Source organism: Bubalus kerabau, chromosome 6 (genome assembly GCF_029407905.1).
Source record: "Bubalus kerabau isolate K-KA32 ecotype Philippines breed swamp buffalo chromosome 6, PCC_UOA_SB_1v2, whole genome shotgun sequence".
Classification (NCBI taxonomy): domain Eukaryota; kingdom Metazoa; phylum Chordata; class Mammalia; order Artiodactyla; family Bovidae; genus Bubalus; species Bubalus kerabau.
Genome location: NC_073629.1, coordinates 43,099,711 through 43,127,083, shown reverse-complemented (window position 1 = coordinate 43,127,083; position 27,373 = coordinate 43,099,711). Strand labels below are relative to the sequence as shown.

The window sequence follows — 27,373 nt, the reverse complement described above, 5'->3', positions numbered from 1 at the left end:
CACACTGATTTTTGCTAACAGTAAGAAAGATTATACACAGAAGTTCAGTTCAGTTCAGTCGCTCAGTTGCATCCGACTCTTTGCGACCCCATTAATTGCAGCATGCCAGGCCTCCCTGTCCATCACCAACTCCCGGACTTCACTCAGACTCATGTCCATCAAGTTGGTGATGCCATCCAGCCATCTCATCCTCTGTCGTCCCCTTCTCCTCCTGCTCCCAATCCCTCCCAGCATCAGAGTCTTTTCCAATGAGTCAACTCTTCGCATGAGGTGGCCAAAGTACTGGAGTTTCAGTTTTAGTATCATTCCTTCCAAAGAACACCCAGGACTGATCTCCTTTAGAATGGACTGGTTGGATCTCCTTGCAGTCCAAGGGACTCTCAAGAGTCTTCTCCAACACCACACTTCAAAAACATCAATTCTTCAGTGCTCAGCTTTCTTCACAGTCCAACTCTCACATCCATACATGACCACAGGAAAAACCATAGCCTTGACTAGATGGACCTTTGTTGGCAAAGTAACGTCTCTGCTTTTGAATATGCTATCTAGGCTGGTCATAACTTTTCTTCCAAGGAGTAAGTGTCTTTTAATTTCATGGCTGTAGTGATTTTGGAGCCCCCCAAAATAAAGTCTGATACTGTTTCCACTGTTTCCCCATCTATTTCCCATGAAGTGATGGGACCAGATGCCATGATCTTTATTTTCTGAAGGTTGAGCTTTAAGCCCACTTTTTCACTCTCCTCTTTCACTTTCATCAAGAGTGAGTTCCTCTTCACTTTCTGCCGTAAGGGTGGTATCATCTGCATATCTGAGGTTATTGATATTTCTCCCGGCAATCTTGATTCCTGCTTGTGCTTCTTCCAGCCCAGTTCTCATGATGTATTCTGCATAGAAGTTAAATAAGCAGGATGACAGTACACAGCCTTGACGTACTCCTTTTCCTATTTGGAACCAGTCTGTTGTTCCATGTCCAGTTCTAACTGTTGCTTCCTGACCTGCATACAAATTTCTCAAGAGGCAGGTCAGGTGGTCTAGTATTCCCATCTCCTGAAGAATTTTCCACAGTTTATTGTGATCCACACAGTCAAAGGCTTTGGCATAGTCAATAAAGCAGAAGTAGATGTTTTTCTGGAACTCTCTTGCTTTTTCTATGATCCAGCAGATGTTGGCAATTTGATCTCTGGTTCCTCTGCCTTTTCTAAAACCAGCTTGAACATCTGGAAGTTCATGGTTCACGTATTGCTGAAGCTTGGCTTGGAGAATTTTGAGCATTACTTTGCTAGTGTGTGAGATGAGTGCAATTGTGCAGTAGTTTGAACATTCTTTGGCATTGCCTTTTTTTTGGGATTGGAATGAAAACTCACCTTTTCTAGTCCTGTGGCCACTGCTGAGTTTTCCAAATTTGCTGGCATATTGAGTGCAGCACTTTCACAGCATCACCTTTCAGGATTTGAAATAGCTCAACTGGAATTCCATCACCTCCACTGGCTTTGATTGTAGTGATGCTTTCTAAGGCCCACTTGACTTCACATTCCAGGATGTCTGGCTCTAGGTGAGTGATCACACCATTGTGATCATCTTGGCTGTGAAGATCTTTTTTGTACAGTTCTTCTGTGTATTCTTGGCACCTCTTCTTAACATCTTCTGCTTCTTTAGGTCCATACCATTTCTGTCCTTTATTGAGTCCATCTTTGCATGAAATGTTCCCTTGGTATCTCTCATTTTCTTGAAGAGATCTCTAGTCTTTCCCATTCTGTTGTTTTCCTCTATTTCTTTGCATTGATCGCTGAGGAAGGCTTTCTTATCTCTTCTTGCTATTCTTTGGAACTCTGCATTCAGATGCTTATATCTTTCCTTTTCTCCTTTGCTTTTCACTTCTCTTCTCTTCACAGCTATTTGTAAGGCTGCCCCAGACAGCCATTTTGCTTTTTTGCATTTCTTTTCCATGGGGATGGTCTTGATCCCTGTCTCCTGTACAATGTCACGAACCTCAGTCCACACAGAAGTAGGTACACAGATAAAGTTGAATGACTATGTAGACAGAAGAGCTGTAAGATTTATATTTTCACATATAAATAAGAGAGCCCACATACAAATTAAGTGAAAGAATCACAATTTAAAGCATACAATTCCAAAGACAAGATCCACTTGGGGTAGGGGGCAAGCAGTGGGGGATAAATAAATAAGCAATGCAACTCAGCAAATATTTGTTGCACATTGATTACATGCATGACACTGCAATAAAGCAGCAAGGAAGATGTGAAGATGAGTAAATTAAGGAGTTTATAATACGATGAGCACATAAACATACACAAGTAACTGAACTCTCTTATAGGATGGAGATTTACCAGGACTGTTTGAATAGAAGAATGGCATAATCAGACCTACAATTTAAGCAGAAAACTATAAACTGTAAGAGAATGATGGTAAGATGGCTATTAAAACAGTGACTAAAGAAAAGGAAATGAAATGGAAGGGGAAAAAATTTAATGTATTCATGATTTAACAGGTGGTCAAAAATAATTCTGAAGTGACTAAAAGAAAAGAGAACTTACTGGATGAGTTTTTCTAAGATTTTCTAAGGTTACAATAGTAATGCAGAGCTCTGATACCCTTATTACCTAATCTGGTGTTCTTTGTACTCATTAGGTTTTATCATTTCTACAATAGTGCCTGGACAGCAATGAAACCAATTTAATGCTTCTGAAAACTAACAGTAAGAACTAGGACAAGGTCAAAAATGCTGACTATCACAATTAATGTTATTTTACAAAAGGAAGGAAATGAGTTCTTACTTTTTGAAAGTAATATATATTTTTCCCCAAGTAGAAAGGTATTATATAAACAGGGGAACATATGGCAATAATCAAGGTCACTCATGCAACAGTCAGAGAAAGTGGAAGCATTTCATTATGATGAAATGCTTTTATACAGCCTTTTCCCTGAAGTCAGCCACAACTGATAAGGAAGTTTTTATGCAGAAATCATTGCTACCTAGTTTCATTAAACAGTTTTATTTACATTTCCTTTAAGTATCTCAAAATTATTTCAGTCATCAAACTTTTACAGGAATTAATACATTCTATCACACAAATTGCTAATAATAAATTCTAAATAAATTTATTTGTTATTTATAATAAATAAATAAATTTATTATTTATAAATAAATACTAGGCCAAAAAAAAGCATTTTATTATTACATAGTTCTTTAGTTTGTGAGATTCAGGAGAATGTACACATAGTAAGTGCTAAGCAAAAAGACTAATATACCAAAATGATAACTGTGTTTACCTTTAGGAGGTGGGACAATAGATGCTTTTATTTTCTTTATACTTACTGTATTTTTCCAATTTTTTGAGTATATATGTCATTTATTATCAAGGAAAAAATTACAAAATGACTCTTCAAAAGCAGAGCATGATTACACTGCTAAATGTTTAACTTGAAGATTTCAAGAAAAAGAGGACTTGTTCCTCTTGTCTTTTTTATACTTAGAAAAATCCTTGATTTTTCATTACCAGGAATGTTTAAATATAACCACCATGTCTGGCTCTTGATAAATAAATAGATTTTTCTTTGACTAGAAAAATCCTCAGAATACAAATAATGTGTTACAAGTATCTGTTGCCTAGGTATTTAAAACAACATGATTTTAAAGTACACGTTTGTAACTAACATTTTAATTATGAAAAATCTCAAAGTTAACTCAGTGAAAATCTAGGTAACCTTTGCCTAAAGTTGGCAAACGGACTTCACTGGTGGTCCAGGGGTTAAGAACCTGCCATACAATGCATGAGACTCAAGTTCAATTCCTGGTAGGGGAACTAAGATCCCACATACTAAGGAGCAACTAAGCCTGCACACTGCAATTAGAGGGAAGCCTGCATGATGCAAAGAAAGACCCCGTATGATACCACAGCCAAATAAATATTTTATAAATAAATAAAAAAATAAGTTGGAAAACAGGCCAACTTTTTAGCTTCCAAATATATAGGATATTAGAACTTATCATCTATTATACCCCACCCTCTCCATGCGATCTAAGCCCCCATCATCTCTCCTCTAAAGGAATACAATAAACTTACTGATTTCCTCACTTCTAGTCTTGCCTCGTAGCAATTCTATCTCCACATACCAGCTAGAGATATCTTTTTAACACACTTATCAGATCAAGTATTTGCTCTGCTTAAAGCCCTCTAAAGGCAGTTAGTCTATATCACTTAGAATAAAATCCAAACTCCTGATAGTGTATTAGACAGCCTAGTGATCCAAGTCCACCCACCTATCCAGCCTCAGATCACTCTCCCCTGTGTCTGCTAACTCTCCAGCAAGCCTTCCTTAGTTTCTTTTAAGAAGCCAAGCTCATTTCCACTTTAGAGTCTTTGTCCAAACTTTGGGATATGGTTGTCCCTTCCTGATTCCTATCTAATCTTTTTTTTTTTTAATTTTATTTTATTTTTAAGCTTTACATAATTGTATTAGTTTTGCCAAATATCAAAATGAATCCGCCACAGGTATACATGTGTTCCTATCTAATCTTAAATGTTAGCACCCTGAGAGACCTCTCCTGACCACCCAACAACAGTAGTGATCTAGTCACTCTCTAACCTAGCAGACTTCTTGAATTTCTTATACTTACCACTACCTGACATTTATTTTGTTATCGCTTCTCTGTCCTACTAGAATGTAAGCTCTTTGAGAGCACAGACCTTCTTGGTCAGGTTTATTACCATATTGAAAGAAACTCAATAGGCAAATGATAAGAAAGTAAAAGTCATCCAGTCAAGTCTGACTGTGACCCCATGGACTATAACCCACCAGGCTCCTCTGTCCCTGGAATTCTCTAGGCAAGAATACTGGAGTAGGTTGTCATTTATCCTCCATGGGATCTTCCCAACACAGGGATTGAACCCAGGTCTCCTGCATTGCAGGCCAATTCTTTACCATCTGAAAACCCAATAAGAAGGCAAACGGTATTTGCTGAATAAACAGATAACTATTCCTCTTAACGATGACTAACTTGGCAACTTCTAATATACTTTCCATTTAACAACAACAAAAATTTCATTAGGTATATGTGATTTGTGGTAAAGAACTGTATTTATGGCATACTGTAATAAAACACATAGCAACTGTCTGTGTGTGTGAGTAGAAGTGTTAGCCTATGCAACTACTTACCTTCACTGATACTGATAATTAAGAGTCTCCTGTTGGTTAATAAACTATTAAGTTAATAAAAAAAATACTCGATGGTTGATTCTGAGCTCTCTATGCTGCTTTTAAAAACAATAAAAAAGACAGTTTGAAGGGATAATAAGTGATAACTTAAAAATACTGTACCCATTTTCAGGTAAGGAATTTCATACTCCTCTTCCTTAACCTAAGGTAAAGATGTTGGAAAGTACATATGGTCTAGGTCTGTCACCTTACCCAAAGTAGCACTTCTCTTCAATAACTTGATGGCTGTTTTTGAATTCATAGGAAAGCTCTTTCACAGAGATGACAGAATGCCTTTCGAAAGTGGTGCCCACTTCCCTTTTAGGAAATTGAGCAAGAGAGCACAGCAAGGTAACATACTACATTTAGCAAGCATATTTCTGGGAACTAAGATCGACTTTTCCAACTCTATCATACTAAAAGAATGACAGTACAGTTTTTAACTTTCTAAGAAATGTTTTTTCTATGTTGGTGATTCTCAAGGTGTGGTGCCTATAACCAGCAGCTTCAGTATCACCTGAGAATTTGTTAGAAATGCAAATTCTCAGACCCCTACCCCAGATATATACTGTATCAGAAAATCTTAAGGGAAGGCCCAGCAAACTCTTTAATAGTCCCTCTAGGTAATTCTGATGAACACTAAAGACAGAGGACCACTGGTACAGGTTACTGTCTTTTCCATAAATGCTAGTCAAAACAGCAAATAGAAAAAGACCAGCTATTATAAGGAAGGAGACTTTGCCAGAATTTTTACATTATGCAGGATACTGATAGATGTTTATTTTAAAATTTAAGCATGCCATGCATACAATTATTTTTCCATGTTTTTTATATTAGAAAACTATACAAAGGCATCAATACTTAAGGCATCAATCTCTCCTTCTCCTGGCATATGAATACCTTGCATGGTACAAGAATTATACTTTCATAGAGATTTTATAAATACGTAAACCAGAAAACAGAAAGCTATCTTCTGTTTTTCACACAAGCAGTAAGTAATTCATATCCAGATTAGAGAACAGAACTAAGATGAGGAAACAATACTTTGTGGCTGCTTAGAGAAATCTCATGTAAAACTGAAAGTTACATTTAAAAATAATAATAATATATGTAAATGTGGATATGATCTTGAGGGCTTATATGTATAGAAACTTCAATTCTCTTAGTAAATTCCTTCTCAAATACCTTCATTCATTTTAAACATAAGAAAAATAACTCTGCACTTCTTTATCAATGCAGAGGATCAGAGGGACAAGTCTAACTTTAACCAGTCTGGATAACAGATTTATGTAATAAAGACAAGGATCTTTTTAAAAATTTAGGCTTAAAAACTCTAAATAATAGATTATCATAAGATAATTTAGAGCAAAATATGATGGAAAGGGACTAACAAACCTTCTTCAGATATAAAAACAAAACCAATATGAAAACATATATATAGTCAATTAGCTTAAGATTCACATATTTTTGTCTAACACATGAAAATTTTTGCCTTCTCTTTTTTCCTTTCTCCTGGCAATCACTCTTAAATGATTGAAAGGCAGCATTATCCAGAGGAAAGCATATTAGACTGAGAATCACTCAAGAATCTGAGCATCAAGAATTCAATTTACTCCAACACAGAAATGTTCAGAGAGAATTTTAAGTGTAAAAAAAAAAAAGACTTGAATTGGCAAGGCTTTTTAAAGTATGCATTTTATTAGAAGACAAAACAGACAGCAAAGTTCTTTACCAATTTGGACATAATTATAACCAAGAGCAAGTAATGAATACTGAAAGGTAAATAATTTATACTTTTTCTCTGGTTCTTCAGAACCAAAGGCAATATTTCTGGGATGACTGGCCAGGACTAGTCAATTAAAGTGAACTACTCTTCCTAGGTAATACAAAAAATATAGGTCCCTCTAAAGCCCCAGAGACAGCACTGAGTTCCAAGGGTAATGTAGCTTCTTGCTGTAAACAGCTATTTTTTTTTTTTTAACGGATGAATAAAAGAAAAAGTGTTTTCTGAGATTTCCCATATATACAGCTAGCACTGAATTCAGAGGCTAGGTGATCCACTGGCTGTGAGTTGTCTCTTTGTGCCTAATAATTAGTAGCTCTTATTCTATGTGGTAATGCATCTGGGACATCTAACTAGTGTGTAGAAAATTTTAAACTGCATTTATCAGAATAATCATGCCACTACTTCATAAATGACAGCAGCTTTTACCCATGGGCTTCACTAAAGCATACAAGTATTAATTAAGTTTTATATGATTATATTTCCTTTAAAATAAATGTGCAGAAAGGATTAAGCTATCTTTATACCTCCCAAGATACTGGAAATACATAAATGATTCCCCAAAGAATAACTATTTTTTCTTTTATTTGATTTTGAGAATATTCCACATATATGAATGAAATATTTAAGATTTCATGAAAATAAAATGTCTGTTTCATATTCACAGAAAGGAAACCAAGTAATACAGGCCAACAGTTCTCAGCTCCTGTCGTCCCTTACTTGCAAAGTTATTTTAAATTATGTATTCCAGGAAGATGTATTTCACAGGTGGTAAGGTGCAAATTCTCTTTCCTATTATATCTGAAATAGGACTATGTCTTAACAATCAATGGAGTCTTAAAACTACTATTGGCCATAAGCAGTCACAACTGTCATGGATTACATACATGTGAACATGAGAACACAAATTTCAAACATGAATGTTCCTGGCATTCGTGTTCCAACTTTGAAATAGAAAATCTTAAACGCAGCTACAGATCACTCCTTTAACTCCTCAGAACCAAGATTTCTGGGTTAAAAACAACTAACTTTGCATATCAGTAACTGCAAAGTTGGCTTAAAAGCCTAATATCACTGGCGTTTAGCTCTTTTATGTATTATTTTAAGAAGTGCTCCATCATAGTGCTCTTGAACACACAGAAAACAATACCCATGTGGAAAAACATGGCCCTCAGCAATGCAGAGTAAGTCATTTGGAATAATGTAAAAAGGTTTTAGGAATACTTAACCAATTTGTATGTACCAATTGGATATAGAATTAAAATCTTTCTTTAGATAAATTTCAATGATCTATTCTAAGGGGGAGGGGGGAAGTCTAAGATATAGGAAAATTAGTATAAAATACCTAGTATTAAAAAACTTAATACACAGTCTTATATAAAATAATATTGTCTTATAACTCATGAAATATAATAAAATCTATGGGAATTTGCAGAAAACAAAAACATTTTTGCTAAATACCACTAAGAAAACTGTTCTTTTGTAGTATTACCTGCAAACCGCAGCAGCCTACAGCATTCATTATGGACGCATTGTGAATAACTCTGTAAGGGATCCCCAGTTTTGTTGCTCTTAGAATAAGATCACTGTGTGTTGTAGCCCTGTAGTGAGAAAAGATCAGGTTGGGTTAAACTAACAAAAACTGACTTTTTCAGTAAATCTACAACATTTCATGAGCCCAAACGGTCAAGAAGAATCAGTCAAGGACACTGTTCTCCCTCAAATATTTCAAAGCACCTGCTTAAGCTGTCATCTGGGAATTCTGGCAAGTGTATAAATTTACACAGGCCCTGTACAATGTTAAATTATGCCTTTAACACTCTTAAAGCAGCCTTGGCAGCTACAGAAAAAAGGGACTTTTAACTTGCTCTTTTTATTCTGTTAATACCTGCAAAAGACATCTGTGGAATATTACTCAGCAACTGAACTTGAGAAGCAATTCTCAAATATTTTGACCTCTAATCTCTTATAATTTCTGTGACAAAGTTTCAAATTATAGCACAACTAGACTACTTCTTAATTTCTGCTCTATTTTGAAGGCTTTGTTTCTCAGGGTAAAGGGAGAATGCATGTAAACATAAATATGGATACTGTGAAACTTAACCCCAAATCAATTTAGAACTGCATTATTAACAGCTTGTTTCCCCCTTGATGAAAACTCCAGGCCCAACTGGGGAAAGCAACATTAGCATGTTTGAGAAACTATATACAAACAAGCAGAACCTGTCAACTGGTCAACGCATACCAAGTAGCAAGATCAAGGGCTTTTACCCCATGAGGCAGTCAGAAACAGATTAACAAATGCCCACCAGGGAAGTCTGTTTTTAATCACACACATAAAATGAAACAACAGCTACTATAAAAATAATCATTAATTTGACTTAGAATAAGCTTTTTTAAAAAATACAAATGCCCGTTGTAAAGAATGTTTTTAATATCCCTTTCAAACAGAATTTCACTAGTTAACACTAAGATAAGGGAAAATGAAATTAGTTACTTGGTGAATTATTTAAATAGATGAGCAGAAAGAAAAACTGGTTTAGAATTATTCTCTTTTTCACAAGTTCATTTAAAATGACCAGATGTGGTTGGTATACTATGAAGATTTAATGACCTGGCAAAGTGATTTGATTTTGTGAAACTGCTATAAATGTGATTAAATGAGCTTCTCAGATTTCTGCTATGAAAAACTGTGGTAAAACTGTTATTTTATTAGAATTACCTAGATTATATTGCTTCATTTAAAAAAAAAAGAAAAAAACTGGAATGAACTACATGTTTAACATCCTCATACCAGGCATTCCTCAGTCTGTGGCTCATGAAAATATTTCACTATAGTAGACTGAGAAAGGCTGTGTGTGTGTGTGTATATGAGTGGGTGTGTACATGCATATGTGCACTGCTGTGTGTAAAGACAAATTTATTACTATTTCTGGGCATGTGTGGCTCTAACCAAAATCAATTTGAATATATAAGGCTTAGTATGTTTATTTTACATTTTACTTTATAATAACATTAATTTGCAGAATGGAAACAATCAAATGACTCACATTAAGGTACATAGGAGACAGGCAAAGAAAGGTAGATTTGTGTGTGTGTGTGTGTGTGTGTGTGTCCGTGCATGCACATGCATGCCATGAAGGAAATGGCACACAACATAAAGATAAAAAACTACGTGTTCATTTATTAGAAAATACATATAGTTACAGAGCACATTAAAATACAGAATGGAATAAAAACAGAACTATCTTTAGAAAGAATCTGTTTAATGACAACCTTGCTCAACTGCTCTTTACGGGGATAGAAGGTTTAGCACTGTCATCTCTCACATGGCTGAGTCAGGTCTACTGATGCAGTATATTTTAAAGTCATTTACATTTGTTATGTGATTAACTTCCACATTCCTTTAAACAACCTAGATAAAAGGGCAAAGATGAGAACTACACCAACTGACTTAACTGACTTTCAAGTACCTTCTTCATGAATTTAAGACTGCTGGAGATGGATGGTGCCGATAGATGCACAATGATATGAATGTTCTTAATGCTACTGAACTGTACACTCAAAAATGGTTAAAATGATACATTTTATAAATTCATAAATATTTGAAATTTTTTAAAAATTACAAAAAATAATTTAAGATTGAGTAAACAATTTTCCCTAGCATTTCAGTGCCTTGTTACATTTTGTATTCCATTCCTGGTTTATCCATTTAATTAATTTAAATTCAAATTTTTCACAGCCCAATTAAAATTTATACCTTCCTTATCATCTTATCTCCAATGACTAATATATCTGAATAGTAATCCAGTGGGTAAATGAAAAACAACTACAGTACAGTAAATACCACATAAATATGAAAACAATGTTATATATGACTAGTCACTGACATAAGGAAAATTAATTCGCTAGAAGTTTAAAAAAAAAAAAAGCATTTACTCCTGAATAAAATATGGGAAGATTCTTAGAAGAGGTGGCATCTAAGTTGGGTCTCAAAGAATCTATTATTTTACTAAATAGAAACTGGGAAGAACAGTATGTTTTAAGGAAAAAGCATGAGCAAAGAAACAGAAAATGAATACTTGAAACATTTACAAAATAGCTTGGTTCTACCACAGTCAAAAAGAGGAGCAGCCTCTTTTTGGAAAAAGTAGATAAACTGTTAAAAGATTTAAGGCCATGAAGTCACTGAAGGATTCTGAGTAGCACGGCAGTACTTTCTCTGGACCTCAGGTTTTTTCATTTACAATGAAATTTCCCTTTCTTCCCAACTCCCCCCTATCCTACCTCACAATCTTCAACTGTTAAACCAGACCTTCCCCCAGCACCAACTCCTCCATGAAGTCTTTAAATTACACAGACTTTTCTATCCTTGTCTTCTACTCAACATTTCAGCAGTACATCAAAGTTTACCACTCTTTCTCTTCTAAAACATTCTCTTTCCTTGGCTTCTGCTTTAGCACAACTCTAATGGTTTTCATCTTCCTCTGCTCTTGAGAGACCATGAAATGCCAGCATCCTAGAGACTGATCCATCCTAGGTCTTCTTTTCTTGCTCTTATTCTTTCCTAGAGTAATTCCACCCATTCCTCTGGTTTTAAATATCTAGATATGGATGGCTTTAAAAGTCATATAACCAGGAAAGATTCTCCCCTGAGCTCCATTATCAGGTATCATGAAAGTTAAAACGTTTCCAGGACCAATTCCTGTTTCCCCCAGCCCTCTTCCTTGCTGGTTTTCATCATTTCAAAAAATGGCAGCATCAACTACTCAGTTACTAAAGCCAGAATACTTGAAGACTTACTTCTTTCCTTTCCTCATCTATTACATACATCTGAGCATTTTTTCCTTCTAAATTTTCCCCAATTTGTCTTTTTTCTCTCTTGCACCAGGGCTACTTTGCTTCCCTAAAGTCCATTCACCCACACATTTAGTGATCTTTTAAGAATGTCAATGAGATTGTGATTATTTGCTGCTTATTTTTATTATTATTAGTTTCAGCAGAGATAAAATTATTTTGTGAAACTGCTATAAAAGTATCTAAATGCTTACTTTCAATTTCTGTACTTATCTCATCATGGACTGGTAAGTTTATAGGCTGGTAACAGTCTGCAAATCTTATTTCAAGTAGCATTGGTTTCCTGGACTTTGTCAGTGACTGGATACCATTTGCAACCAAATATAATAATGATACATAATCTCTGAAACCTCATATCGATATAAATTATTTTCTTTTTGACAGACACATGTACATGTAACTCTATTGTTTTGAAAACTATCCTTGGTGGTGGGCTCAAAGTGATTTAATTGTCCTTATGCTCCTTAAATCTGTGACATAAATTTTGGGTCACCAGCTGGAGAAAAAGAATTGTTCTATTTGGCTTGACATTAGATATTGATGATGCTTGACTAGATAAGTACAAGCCCATCTTTGCAGTAATGTGGGCAAGAACAGAGCTTCCAGTGGATATAAGAAATTGAAAGCTGAGGCTTCATAAATGATAAATTCAAGGCAAGTAAAGTGACAGCAGTACCACTAAAGAGCAGATGATTAAAATGGGGCGGGAATGGGGGAGTCTAAGACTAAGCAAGCAGAAGACACCTGCACTTACCTGCAAAATAAATGGCATGTATGACTCTTGATAATGCAATATACTTATTTAATAACAATATACTACTTTGTTATTTGATGTCCTAAGTGACTTTCTAAACAAAAGCAGAAGCAACAACATAAACTTGACACCTGATAACCAATGTAAGTGATACATGATGCCATCTTTCCCAAGTAAATTTTCTTCATTAATCTCAAAGATAACCAAAGTTTAAACTATAAAATTTTAGACAGAGCCTATGTAAACAGGGTCTCCTATCAGCACCCGGAAGACAAAGTTCTAAATATAATAATTCTTAGTGATGAAAAAAGTAAATAAATTAAAAGTCAAAGTATCTGCTTTGACTTACCCAAATGGATCACCAACTACAAGGAATGCAACATCACTGATATCAGCATCCTTTAAAATATTATCTGCCTCCTGTTCCACTTCTTCTCTATCAGCAAGAATCAATTTTCTCTCATAAAACTCTTCCTATAGATTTAAATTCAATATAAAAATGAGATAGCAGGTGACCATTTCAACACACACAAACACACATACACACTCTCTCACACACACAAAACAATCTTTGTCTGTGGCTGGTGCAAATCCTGGCAACCATCCAAACACTGATCCCTGAATACAACTCATCAATGAACTAGTACTCTGTATCATGTTGCAATTAAATTCTGTCTTTGGGGCTATCTTAATATCCCAAGAGGAGGTAGACCTTCTAACATCTGAGGCTTTTTGCATTTTAAATTAACCTCTAAATTTGGGTCTAATAGACCAGGCCAAACATTGTACTTTAAATAGAAAATATGTATGCATGAGCCTTACTTGCTTCAGAAACACAATACTACAGAATAAATATATTAAACAATAATATATGTTTATTTAACATATGTTTACCATACATATGGTAGTTGGGTTTTATTAAAATTTCCTTGGGAAAATCTATGAGACCCTGATGAAAATAAAAGATAATTTCAATGAGAAATAGTAAAAAATTATGATTTAGTTGTTTACAAAACCAGCAATCATTCCTACATAATTGCAGGAAAGACTAATTTAAAACTGTACTTCCTAGTTTCTGGTAAAAAAAAAAAAAGGCAGAGTTGCAGGAGAAAAAAAAGAATTCTAAATATATAGGAAATCTCCATACAAACTGCTTGTGAACAAATCCCCAGAAGTTCAACCCCAAAGCATAAACCTAAGAGGCTGACCTTGACTGGAATGGCAGCATGTAAGACTGAGCTAGTGGTCATGGGGTAGTGGTTACAACCTATTATGCAAGATCACGAATCTTATAACTGATTTCCTGTGGAGTAATATGTAACTCAAATACAGTAAAAGTGGATGCATAGATAAATACTATTTCTTACATGCTAATAAATTTATTTAGTCATAAGGATTATATCATATGTCAAAAGTTATAAGATTGCTATAATGGAAAAGTGTCAGCTACTCAGTAATATTTGTCAAGCAAATGAACAAATCATTAAGCATTTGAAGATAAAGGCTAAATAGTTCCAAGTGATAATTATTTCCTAATACTTAACTACAATCAGTTTCTCAATTGTGAAAAAAGATCCTTTCCTTTTCATTGCACATCTTCTTAGAGATAATGTTCCAGAAGTTCCCAATGACAACGTTTTCATGGATGAAAAATGTTTTATTTTCCCTCTTAACCACGTATCTTTTCTTAATCACTCATTTTATATACCTTATTTTATTTTGTGAGCCCAGTAAACTTAATAGTTGCAGAAAATTTATAGTCACATATGTAAGAGAACACACATATGATTACTGAAAGCTGAAAGAAATGATGTTCTTTTCTGAGCTTCTAAGATTCCTTAAAGATCAAGGAATCACATGTTACTAGCTTAATGCTGGCAGTAATCCGATCCAATCTTTTATAAATGATTTAACAACAGAAAACCCATTCTCTCCTTAGGACTTCTATCATGTTTACTCCATATTTATCACTTATCCTAACTCAAGATATATTTCATTATCTAATTGAGACAACAGAATATTAAAAAAAAATTCCTCAAAGAGAAATACATATTAATACCTCAATATAATCAAATGTTGATCCTCTTTAAAAAGAATGCTTAAAAAAGGGAAGAAACTGCTAAAGCAGAAATAGACAGGTACTACATTATTTTTAACATAACCATTTATTTATGAATTTGTTCATTCACTCATTTGAAAAATATTTCTTGTGTACAACCTCCATGCCAAGCTCTATGCATGATGTTGCAAACAGTGTGGACATACCCAACCCCTGCTCTAAGGAGCATAATATCTAGTGTCATGTTCTTTTCCATCATGGTTTATCAAAGGATATTGACTATAGTTCACTTACTGCTGTGGAGTAAGACCTTATTGTTTATCAATTCTCTATCCCAAACTCTTAATCCATGCTTCCCTCACTTTCCATCCCCCTTCCAAGCCCAGATCTTCACCCTATAAGTAATAATTGTTCAAATGTTTTTGTGGGAAAAACTATAAAAATCATAGCAAGCAAAATTAACATTTAGCTAGCACTTAAATTTGCAAAGCAGTTTCAAATACGCTAATAAATGATAGAATCTTAACAGCCTTCCAACTGGTTATTATCTCCATTTGACAAATGAAGGAATTGAGATGTGGAGATGTTTGGAAATGTGCCATCCACTATGCTAAAATCCTGTAAGGCAGGCATTTCTATCCTCTTTTTACAAAGTAAGAAACAAAAGTTAAAGGGCTTGTCTAAGGTCACATGTTAACATGTGACAGAACAAAGACATAAAACCAGGCCCAGTTCTTTAAAACTACTGACTTGTTATTTGTCTATATTCTTTAAGAAGATTTTAAGTTCATTCTAAATGGCCCTGATAACTAATTAGAAAGGAACATTTCTATCATCTTGAGCTGGAGACTGTGGCTCCATTTTGAAGCCAACAAATCAAAGCTGGTCATTAGACACACCTTTCATTTCAAAGTATGGCTAATTCAAGTTAGCAGTCCTTCTTCAGGTTTTAAAGTAACTGTGAGACCTTCAGAATTCCCTGGGCTGTTAATCTGAGAGGCCAGAAGACTGGAAATTCTCTAGGTCACCTTTTTCTTTGGATGACTTGATAGACCAGACAATCCTAAAATCTTCTCCCTCCTCCTGTAATATAGCCATCAGTTTTTGCATCTTAATCTACATTCTATATGAAACTTGACGATGAACCTGAATCTGACCCCTTTCAAAATTTACTGAGCCTTTAACCAAACTCAGCTAAATGTATGATATGCCAGCAAATTCTATGGTTACCAAGTTCCTGGCTATTCAAGTGTATGGGTATAAGCTTGACTGGGAACAGCCTATTTAAAGGTTAGATCTCTCTGGATATGACACAAACAGAAAGGTGATTACCATTCCCTATGGAAATACTTCAAAGGGGGAAGCCTTCAGTTTGGTCCCTGAATACATAACCAACTCATTAAGGCTGTGTTAGCACCTCATTAGCACCCAACTCAGAAAGGATTTCTTGGCTATCTCACGAAATAAGGGATTCTGATGACTATCCCCAGGAGTGTAAAATAACTTTCCTTTCCTATTTAATGGAGAAAGCTACACAATTAGACTTGTAAGTAAAAGCACGCTTTCATTTTCCAAGTCACATGGTTAGTGTATGATTGCCATTCTTGTACTCCTCAGATTCTTCATGAGAAGGGGATGTATTTTAAAGGGTTTCAACCAGGAGACCTGAAAAATTCAATTCAGCTTAGTGTAAAAAGAATCAGCTGTTAAATATCCGTCTTCCCAGGAGGCTGGAAAGCCTTAAGCACTTACCAGAACTTCTTTCCCTACAGTCAGAACTGACGTATAGGTTTCCAGATACACTCGACTGCAGCGTCTGACAACTTCCAGGCCCTTGACTGTGATGTCCTTGGCATCTCCCAGGCCCAAACCAATCATGTAAAGCATCTCAAATAACAGGGGGAGGGTGACTGCAGGACGAAATGGATATGAAAATCAAGTGTCAGCTACACCGAGGATACCTACAATCTAGTAATGAAAACGAAAACCAAAATAACACGAGGAGGGACGGCATGTCAGTGGGAGATTTAAGAACTTCCCGCCTTTTAAATAAGGACTGGAGTGTTTTTAAATAGCCCTACCCGCTTTCTCTCTTATTACACAACGCTAGGAGTAGACAATTACCCGCTGAGAAAACGACAGTTGAATCCCTATCCTCCCCAAATTCCTATCTGCCTCCGTTCCCCAGAAGTAGTTGCCCAAGCGGAGGATTTACCCGGAGAAAGGATCCACGCCGCCGGCCTCACCTACGATGCCGCAAAGCGCCTCCGCTTTACGGCATTTCACGACTAGCTGAAAGGGGTGGCTTCTGCAGGCTCCGGTCTGGGGCACCCCGCGTCCCACCGCCACTAAAGTTGACCCACGGGGTGCTGGGGCTGGGAGGCGAAAGTTCACCCGTTCAGGGGAGTCCGACCAGTTCCCCAGCATGGCCTTTGGGAAGGGACGAGGCCTGCCCACGATCCCCTAATTTTATAAACATCCCAGCTTGGAACCAGGTAAGTGCAAGAGCTTTTCGCCAGCGAGGAAAGCCAGCCGCGAGGTTGGACCAAGGAGCTCCACGCCTTCCTTCTCTCCTCCAGAAAGACCAGAGGGTGGCGGGTGGAAGGGGTTTCCCTAGTCTGCCCCGAGATAGCCCTAATGCACACATTCCCATCCTCGCCTTTTCTTTCGGCTGTAATTTAACCAGCTGCTTTCCTGTCGAGCTGTCATTTTGGCAAAACTGGTGATGAATGTTGGTTCTAATTTCCTAGCGGGGCCGTGATTCCTCGGGTTTGTCCCTGAAACCTTATTCTGGAGTGCCCCAAGGAGTGTGTGACTGGAATCTGCCTCAGTCATCGTCAGTTTCGGGAAGCCCAAAACCCTCCTGTGCCCCGAGAAGTGACCTTTAAGAATGCTCACGAATTTCAGACCTCGCCACAACGCTTCCACAGGGGGAATTCTTAAAGTTGGTTAAATGTAGTTCCAATGCCGAGATGATTTGTTATGACTGAATATGGTCTTCCTAAGGTCACTAATGACCTCATCCAAGTTAAAAAGACAATTTCCATTGCACATCTCAGCAGGCAATGTTGATATTCTGAATTTTCATTATGCTTCTCTGACAATGCTTTTTTGCTCAATTCTGCTTCTTTTAGCCTTGGCTATCTTTTCTCTCTGAATTTCATCCAGGCTTTGGCCTTCTCATTCTGTACACTCTTAATGATTGGTTCTATCCACTGTCACTGTTAGATTCATTCCTCATATAATAAACAAAAATAAATTCACTCATAGATGTAAGTGGAAAACTTCAAGTTTCCGAGGGAAAACTGGAGAAAAAGATTTGTGACTTACTTAGGCAAAGATTACTTAGGTGCAACACCTGAAGTATGATAGAGAAAAGAAAAAAAAATTGTATTTCAGCAAAATAAAAACGATGGTCTTCAGAAAACATTGAAGTCACACATTGGGAGGAAATATTTGCAAAGCATATATCCAATAAAGGACTTATATTGAGAATATACAAAGAACTGTCAAAACACAATAGTAAGAAAACAATTTTAAAAATAGGAAAAAATTAAATATGGACACATCCCCAGAGAAGTTACCTGAGTAGCAAATACACATTTGAAAAGATGCCAAACATCATTAGACATTAGGGAAATTATTAAAAACCATTCCTACTATTGCACACCTATTAGAATGGCTACATTAAGAAACAAAATTTGTAATATTCATTACCATGATTTCAGGTTATCTCTTATGTTTTTCAGACTCAAATTTTCACCTCTCATTCAGACCTCTTCCTCAGCATCCTGTATTTAACTTTTTTCTGGAAATCATCTGAGTAACCCAGAGGAATGTCAAATCTAACACCTCCAAAGCTGAATCCATCAGCTTTCAACTTATCTTTTCCTTCTGTATTGTCTGCTTTGATTGGAAGACATTGCCATCTATAGACTCTTATTGAAGCCAGACACCTGGAAGTCACCTCACATTTTAATCTGACAATCTGCTGATCTTTCTCAATAGAAACCATGGCTACCATCACAATCTTGATTCAGGTCCTCATTATGCCACTCCTGCAGCTGGTCACCACGTCTCCTTCACATTCATCCTTCTCTCAAGAGCCAAGGAGATTGAGCTAAGATACAATCTGACAATGTCACTCCCCTTCTAAATCCTTTTGAGGCCAAGAGAAAGTCCAGTCTCCTTAACATGTCCCACAAGATCAACCATGATGTGATAATTGTCTACCTCTATAGCCTTGTCTGTCTCTGCTACTTACCATGAGTTTTTTCTCTAGCTGTCTAGTTCTGTGCCCACAACATGCTGCTCTGTGCCTCTCTGTCTTTAGTCAGGCGGCCAACTCAGCATGGAATATCCTTGGCCATTTTCTCCTGCCTAAATCCCTGCTACTCATTCTTTAAGACTAAATCAAAGAAGTAGTCCCAGAAATCCTGAAACTAGGTTAGGTATCTCCTTTTTGTTACAATAACACTCCTTACACATACTTACTAGTCAATTTAGGTGTTTTGTAGTTGTGTATCTTCTTTATCAAACCATGCTGCTGCTGCTGCTAAGTCGCTTCAGTCGTGTCCGACTCTGTGCGACCCCATAGACGGCAGCCCACCAGGCTCCCCCGTCCCTGGGATTCTCCAGGCAAGAACACTGGAGTGGGTTGCCATTTCCTTCTCCAGTGCATGAAAGTGAAAAGTGAAAGTGAAGTCGTTCAGTCGTATCCCACTCCTAGCGACCCCATGGACTGTAGCCTACCAGGCTCCTCCATCCATGGGATTTTCCAGGCAAGAGTACTGGAGTGGGGTGCCACTGCATAAATTTCATTAAGTCAGGGGCCATATTTTATTTATATTGTCATCCCTAAGGCATATCACAGTGTCTGGTACATGGTAGGTATTCAATAAATGTTTGTTAAATAGGTCATTATTTGCTACTAGCTGAGCAATTTCTTTGTTATGATGATTTCTTTTTCAGTCTTTATGAAATGCAGAGAGTGATATTTTGATGACGGTCAAAAATCATTGGTGAAATTATCAAACATAAACATGCCTTGCTTATGATACTTTAGGAAGTCATTTATGTTGAAAGGCTCCTGACATATCATGTATACTTTATATGCTCACTATTGAGTAGGTAAATTTTCCAATGTACTGATCATTTCTAGCATGTTTCGGTTTTCAGATTTTCCTTGAGTGATTTCAGGTAGCTTCACAGGGAAAGAACATTGCCATAAAGAATAATTTGTAATCCAAAGGAAGGTATACTTTATCTCTTTTCAGGAGATTTATATTGAAAGTGAAGTTATTCTGAGTTGGTAAAGAAATACTGTATTTTTTTTAAATTTTATTTTATTTTTAAACTTTACAATATTAGTTTTGCCAAACATCGAAATGAATCCGCCACAGGTATACCCGTGCTCCCCATCCTGAACCCTCCTCCCTCCTCCCTCCCCATACCCTCCCTCTGGGTCGTCCCAGTGCACCAGCCCCAAGCATCCAGTATCGTGCATCAAACCTGGACTGGCGACTCGTTTCATACATGATATTATACATGTTTCAATGCCATTCTCCCAAATCTCCCCACCCTCTCCCTCTCCCACAGAGTCCATAAGACTGATCTATACATCAGTGTCTCTTTTGCTGTCTCGTACACAGGGTTATTGTTACCATCTTTCTAAATTCCATATATATGCATTAGTATACTGTATTGGTGTTTTTCTTTCTGGCTTACTTCACTCTGTATAATAGGTTCCAGTTTCATCCACCTCATTAGAACTGATTCAAATGTATTCTTTTTAATGGCTGAGTAATACTCCATTGTGTATATGTACCACAGCTTTCTTATCCATTCATCTGCTGATGGACATCTAGGTTTCTTCCATGTCCTGGCTATTATAAACAGTGCTGCGATGAACATTAGGGTACACGTGTCTCTTTCCCTTCTGGTTTCCTCAGTGTGTATGCCCAGCAGTGGGATTGCTGGAACATAAGGCAGTTCTATTTCCAGTTTTTTAAGGAATCTCTACACTGTTCTCTATAGTGGCTGTACTAGTTTGCATTCCCACCAACAGTGTAAGAGGGTTCCCTTTTCTCCACACCCTCTCCAGCATTTATTGCTTGTAGACTTTTGGATCGCAGCCATTCTGACTGGCGTGAAATGGTACCTCATAGTGGTTTTGATTTGCATTTCTCTGATAATGAGTGATGTTGAGCATCTTTTCATGTGTTTGTTAGCCATCTGTATGTCTTCTTTGGAGAAATGTCTATTTAGTTCTTTGGCCCATTTTTTGATTGGGTCATTTATTTTTCTGGAATTGAGCTGCAGGAGTTGCTTGTATATTTTTGAGATTACTTCTTTGTCAGTTGCTTCATTTGCTATTATTTTCTCCCATTCTGAAGGCTGCCTTTTCACCTTGCTAATAGTTTCCTTTGTTGTGCAGAAGCTTTTAAGTTTAATTAGGTCCCATTTGTTTATTTTTGCTTTTATTTCCAATATTCTGGGAGGTGGGTCATAGAGGATCCTGCTGTGATGTATGTTGGAGATCTCTAGGAGTTTTATAGTTTCTGGTCTTATGTTTAGATCTTTAATCCATTTTGAGTTTATTTTTGTGTATGGTGATAGAAAGTGTTCTAGTTTCATTCTTTTACAAGTGGTTGACCAGTTTTCCCAGCACCACTTGTTAAAGAGATTGTCCTTAATCCATTGTATATTCTTGCCTCCTTTGTCAAAGATAAGGTGTCCATGGGTGCGTGGATTTATCTCTGGGCTTTCTATTTTGTTCCATTGATCTATATTTCTGTCTTTGTGCCAGTACCATACTGTCTTAATGACTGTAATTTTGTAGTAGAGCCTGAAGTCAGGCAGGTTGATTCCTCCAGTTCCCTTCTTCTTTCTCAAGATAGCTTTGGCTATTCGAGGTTTTTTATATTTCCATACAAATTGTGAAATTATTTGTTCTAGCTCTGTGAAGAATACCATTGGTAGCTTGATGGGGATTGCATTGAATCTATAAATTGCTTTGGGTAGTATACTCATTTTCACTATATTGATTCTTCCAATCCATGAACATGGTATATTTCTCCATCTATTAGTGTCCTCTTTGATTTCTTTCACCAGTGTTTTATAGTTTTCTATATATAGGTCTTTAGTTTCTTTAGGTAGATATATTCCTAAGTATTTTATTCTTTCCGTTGCAATGGTGAATGGAATTGTTTCCTTAATTTCTCTTTCTGTTTTCTCATTATTAGTGTATAGGAATGCAAGGGATTTCTGTGTGTTGATTTTATATCCTGCAACTTTACTATAGTCATTGATTAGTTCTAGTAATTTTCTGGTGGAGTCTTTAGGGTTTTATATGTAGAGGATCATGTCATCTGCAAATAGTGAGTTTTACTTCTTCTTTTCCAATTTGGATTCCTTTTATTTCTTTTTCTGCTCTGATTGCTGTGGCCAAAACTTCCAAAACTATGTTGAATAGTAATGGTGAAAGTGGGCACCCTTGTCTTGTTCCTGACTTTAGAGGAAATGCTTTCAATTTTTCCCCATTGAGGATAATGTTTGCTGTGGGTTTGTCATATATAGCTTTTATTATGTTGAGGTATGTTCCTTCTATTCCTGCTTTCTGGAGAGTTTTCATCATACATGGTTGTTGAATTTTGTCAAAGGCTTTCTCTGCATCTATTGAGATAATCATATGGTTTTTATTTTTCAATTTGTTAATGTGGTGTATTACATTGATTGATTTGCGGATACTGAAGAATCCTTGCATCCCTGGGATAAAGCCCACTTGGTCATGGTGTATGATCTTTTTAATGTGTTGTTGGATTCTGATTGCTAGAATTTTGTTAAGGATTTTTGCATCTATGTTCATCAGTGATATTGGCCTGTAGTTTTCTTTTTTTGTGGCATCTTTGTCACGTTTTGGTATTAGGATGATGGTGGCCTCATAGAATGAGTTTGGAAGTTTACCTTTCTCTGCAATTTTCTGGAAGAGTTTGAGCAGGATAGGTGAGAAATACTGTATTTTTAAATACAGAAGTAATTTCATGTTTTAGTTTTCAAAATTCAGTCAAAGGAACTTACATTCACTATAGAATTCTTAAACACACCTTTCTGCCTGCCTTCATTTCTCAAAAGAAGTGTGGATTTGGAGGACTTTTCTGGAGATAGATAAAGTAAACATGTTATGGCAGTCTTTTCTTCCCCACCTCAGCAAATATAAGCAGAAAAAAATTGGTGTCATTTTTTTTTTTTGCAGAATATTTCTGTGTGATTTGATTTCTGTCTTGCCATTTAAAACAGGCTTCAAGTATGACTGCATTTCCATCAACAAGTTATCATTAAAAGTTTCAAACATATAGAAAGGTTAAAACAGTTTTACAGTAAATATCCACATAGCTACCTCCTAGGTTTTACAGTTTTAACGTTTCACTATATGTGTTCAATCACATATTTATCCATCCACTCAGCTGTCAACTTATGTTATTATTTTGTTGCATTTCTATAGGAGTTACATAAGTACACATGTGATTGCATTTTACTGCTCTTCTGTTTCTCTGGCCTCACTTCCTGGTGTTCTCCACACCACTACCCCACAGATATCTGTTTGTTCCTGGCTCCACTTCCTTGAAGTCTTTGCCCCAGTTTTACCTCCTCTGTGAGGCCTAACCTGTATAAAACTGACAGTTTCAGTCACTTCATCTGCTGTTTCCCCCAGAGCACATATTTACCTTCTAACATAACTGTGTAATTTACTAATTTATTATGTTTATTGTCTGTGCCATCCTAGAATATAAGCACAAGAAAGTCAAGAATTTGTTGTTCCATTTGGTTTACTAATGTGAAAGAAACACCTAGAACAGTGTTTGGCATGTATGCTCAGTAGATATATGTTGAATGAATGAGTACACATCTACATATAGTAATATATTATAAATATATTATGTGTAAGGGAAGAATTATGCAGAGAGAAGTTTGGATGATGATTAAGAACTCAGATTTTGATATCATTCAGACCTTGGTTTAAATTTAGGTGTTTCTGCTCAGTAGTGTTAATGAACCAAACTTGGGTCTGCTTGCCTGCGCACAGTAAAGCCAATCTACTGACACTGAGTTGTGGTGAAGGAAAGTACAGCATTTATTGCAGGGCGCCAAGCAAGGGGAGTGGGTAGTTCATATTCAAAAGACCCAAACTCCCCAGTGGCTTTCAGGTGAGTGTTTGTTGTTGTTTTTTAATTAATTTTTATTGGCATTTATATAGGTGCTTAGGAAAGGGGGTTTTAAAGGCATTGTAAGGGAGGAGACATGATCAGTTTATGCCTAGTTCTCAGATTGGTTGACATCAAGGTAAAGTTTCAAGAATCATCAACCTTTGGGTCTCAACAGGTCTAGGGTCTGTGTGCTTGTGGGCATTGTTTTCATCTGGTGGGGGTCTGCATCCTCTAAAGACAGCTTAAGAATATGTGTCAGGCCTTTATATCTTTTAGGGAACTGTGAGATCAATGATTCTGCCATGTGAAAGAATCTATAGTAACTGATTATTGATAACAATCTATAGTCTAAATTGTTACCAGTTTCCCAAGCCAATGTCTATTCTTTGTTTCTGTACCTTCACATTTCTTAATCATTAACTATTGAGCCAGTCTTTGGAGACTCAAGGGAAACTGGTTGTGTGTTAGTCACTCAGTTGTGTCCTACTCTTTGCAACCCCATAGACTAGCCCACCAGGCTCCTCGTCCATGGAATTCTCCAGGCACGAATACTGGAGTGGTTTGCCTTTCCCTTCTCCAGGGATCTTTCTGACCCAGGGATCAAACCCAGGTCTCCCTCATTTCAGGCAGGTTCTTTACCATCTGAGCCACCAGGGAAGTGTTTTACTTCAAAGGACAGGGACAAAGGGACTTGTATATGGTTTCAGTAGCGCATTCCCTTTCTAAACCTCAGTTGTCTCATTGTGAAATAGAGGTAATAATACCATTCTTCATAGGATTATTATGAGGTTAAATGAAAGAGTACATATTAAGGGCTTAGCACAGTATTAGGCATTTAGTAAAGACTCAATCAATAATGGCAGATATGGGGTTTGAAATTAATTTTATGGTAATCTACAGTGTCTATCAGATTATGAGAATCAGACTCATCTTCCACCAAGATTAGTTCTCATTCTTTTCCTCATTCACTATAGTTCTCTGAAATCTTGACATCGTTCAATTAGACCTCTAGGTGGACTATGTTATTGATTCACAAGAGTCATCTTAAGCACACATTATTATTATTATTATACTCTGAGGTACTTTTTCTGAGAAAAACTTTGTTTCTATCATTCTGTCATTGACTTTCACACTGTAGACTTGATTGGCACCAAATAACTGTTGCCTACCAATATGTTAATATTCAAAGTAGAAGAAAGATAGCATGCAGGTGAACTTTGTTTGTATTCTACTAAACAAAATCCAATGAGCAGAGAAAATGTTCACTTGGGTTGTAAACAATTAATTTTTTAAAATTTTAGATGCTCAGCAACAATTAAAAAGAAAATTGTAGTTCATTCTACAATACAATACTATATAGCAATTAAAAAGGTGAACTACTGCTACATAAAACAGCCTGGATGAATCTCAGAATCTCAATATGGATGAGTAAAAGAGTACTTTTTTTTGCATAACCGGAATATAAATTTTTTTTAAACCATGTAAGTTCTTGTCATTATTAAATATGTACACTAATAAACTCTGTGGACATTGAGTTATTCAGATAATATGGTCACTTATGTTACTTAGAGGCCAGTTTTTTTCCTGTGGTAAATCTAGAAACCCTTTTAACCAAAATTAAACCCCTGTCTATATCAAGTTGCAGAATTTCCACAAACTTAATTTTCCTGGAGTGGATTTGGTTTTCATTTTCTAAATCCCAGGCAGGCATAGGGCATGATTCATCTTAACCTTATTTCCTTGCATTTTAGTTTATTTTATTTGATTTTTTTTGCTTGATTTACAGTAAAGTTTTCTGCTGTAACTGAGTAGCATTATTTCTTTCCAGCAATTTTCAGCACCTCACTTTCCAAGTTCATTACATTTTATGAAAATAATGGCTTATTGGTATCCAGACTCTAATAGAATCTATTTTAATCCTATCTTCACTTCTGATTATTGCTTCTCTTTGGACATTCATTAAATAATAGGCACTTGATAAAATGCAACAGTAGTATCAAAGATACTGTTTATGCCATAAATACCAATTGCAGAAGCAGTAGAAAGATGTGATTAAGGGCCTGGGCTTTGAAGTCAGACTACTAGACTTGAATTCTGGCCCTCCATGCTAAAAGTGTGACCTTAGGAACATTCCTGAATCCTTAGATATATTATCTGTAAAATGCAGATAATAAAGGTATTTATCTCATAGGACTGTCTTGTGGATTACAGGAAGTAATACTGCATATGAATTGCTCTGAACAGTGTCTTGTACTTAGTAATCATTCAGTTCTTAGCTGCCATTATAAATATTACTACCTTTAGATGTTTTCTGAGGATTAAATGTAGTAATGTATGTAAAGTGTATATCAAAAGGCCTTCAGTGTGTTACACAATTAACATTAGTTGATATATTACCAGACAAAGATTTTTTCTGATCAGTTGGCTTCTACAAGATTTCTCTGTGTCTAACTAAAGCTGTACTTTGGGGCCATTCTTTCCTCTCCCCTCACCCAAAAAGTGAACTTGCCATTAGTATATTTATACTCAGAAAATGCACAGATTTCTAAGCTAAAGCACAAAGCTTTTAAAAATTATAATGTAGCTGAAATGTTATTTATAATGAAAGGAAGCAAATGTGATATTAATCACTATTAAAAAAAGACAAATGTTTTTCCTTTAATAATGATACAATGACATTTCCTTCCAATTATTCCTGTCCTAATAATTTTGGTCTATGACCAATTAAACTCCATCAGTAAGTTGGGGATATTTGAGGGGATTATGGCATTGTGTTGTCTGGGGCCAGTCGTTTTCTTGAAGAAGCTGTAATAATCTTACATAGAAATTACACTCAGAAGTCATACTAATCTTGATTCCTTGCTTATGCCTAGTTCCTAAGGACCAGCATCTCTGTCCTGTTGTTTCAAGAGACTGAACCATACAACCGATTTCAGTCTTTTGACTTAATTTCTTGCCTTCAAATGCATCTCCCCCTGAGTGAGCTCCCTTTTGCAAAGCGAGACCCCACCAAGGGTTTCACCTGTCTGAAACCCTGAGGGTTACTGAGTACCTTTGAACAGGTAGTGCACCAAAAGTGCCATTCACATAGACTGCAGCCTGCCCAGCTGCACCTGTTGGCCCAATGACCAGTTTTCAGTTTCTTAAACTGTTGTTCACCTGCTATGCTCTTTCTTGAGTACATACCCTGGATCTTGTGTTACTTGATCTTTGTTTGTTTTTATTTTAAGGTAATATTATGTGCTGTATCATTGTGTACTAGAGTAGCACTTTTAAAGAGTAGAGTCTTCATTAGACAGCATGTAATAAGGTTGCTGCCCAGGTTTGTGAAAATGAAAGTAGCTCAGTTGTGTCTGACTCTTTGTGACCCTATGGACTACACAGCCCATGGAATTCTCCAGGCCAGAATACTGGAGTGGGTAGCCGTTTTCTTCTCCAGGGGATCTTCCCAACCTAGGGATTGAACGCAGGTCTCCCACATTGTAGGTGGGTTCTTT

General features: G+C 36.4%; 1 protein-coding gene and 1 long non-coding RNA gene across 4 annotated transcripts in view; one reads left to right on the top strand and one right to left on the bottom strand.

The window, feature by feature from the left end:
• Positions 1–17,021, bottom strand: part of DPH5 (diphthamide biosynthesis 5) — a 39,878-nt gene extending 22,857 nt beyond the window's left edge. Inside the window, exons 1-4 of one of the 2 annotated variants that reach the window (XM_055584947.1) lie at positions 16,886–17,021; positions 16,423–16,580; positions 12,961–13,085; positions 8,493–8,601 (exon numbers count right to left, since the gene is read on the bottom strand). In XM_055584947.1, coding sequence (XP_055440922.1) covers positions 8,493–8,601; positions 12,961–13,085; positions 16,423–16,557 — 369 coding nt within the window. In that variant the 5' untranslated portion in view covers positions 16,558–16,580; positions 16,886–17,021. Of the gene's footprint in view, positions 1–8,492; positions 8,602–12,960; positions 13,086–16,422; positions 16,581–16,794 lie in introns of both variants that reach the window. The other variant, XM_055584948.1, reaches the window with a different exon arrangement.
• Positions 17,022–17,031: 10 nt separating this feature from the next.
• The window catches only part of LOC129655054 (uncharacterized), a 72,412-nt gene continuing 62,070 nt past the window's right edge, over positions 17,032–27,373 (top strand). For both annotated transcript variants that reach the window (XR_008715734.1, XR_008715735.1), the window contains exon 1: positions 17,032–17,165. This is a non-coding gene — a long non-coding RNA (uncharacterized LOC129655054). The remainder of the gene's footprint in view (positions 17,166–27,373) is intronic.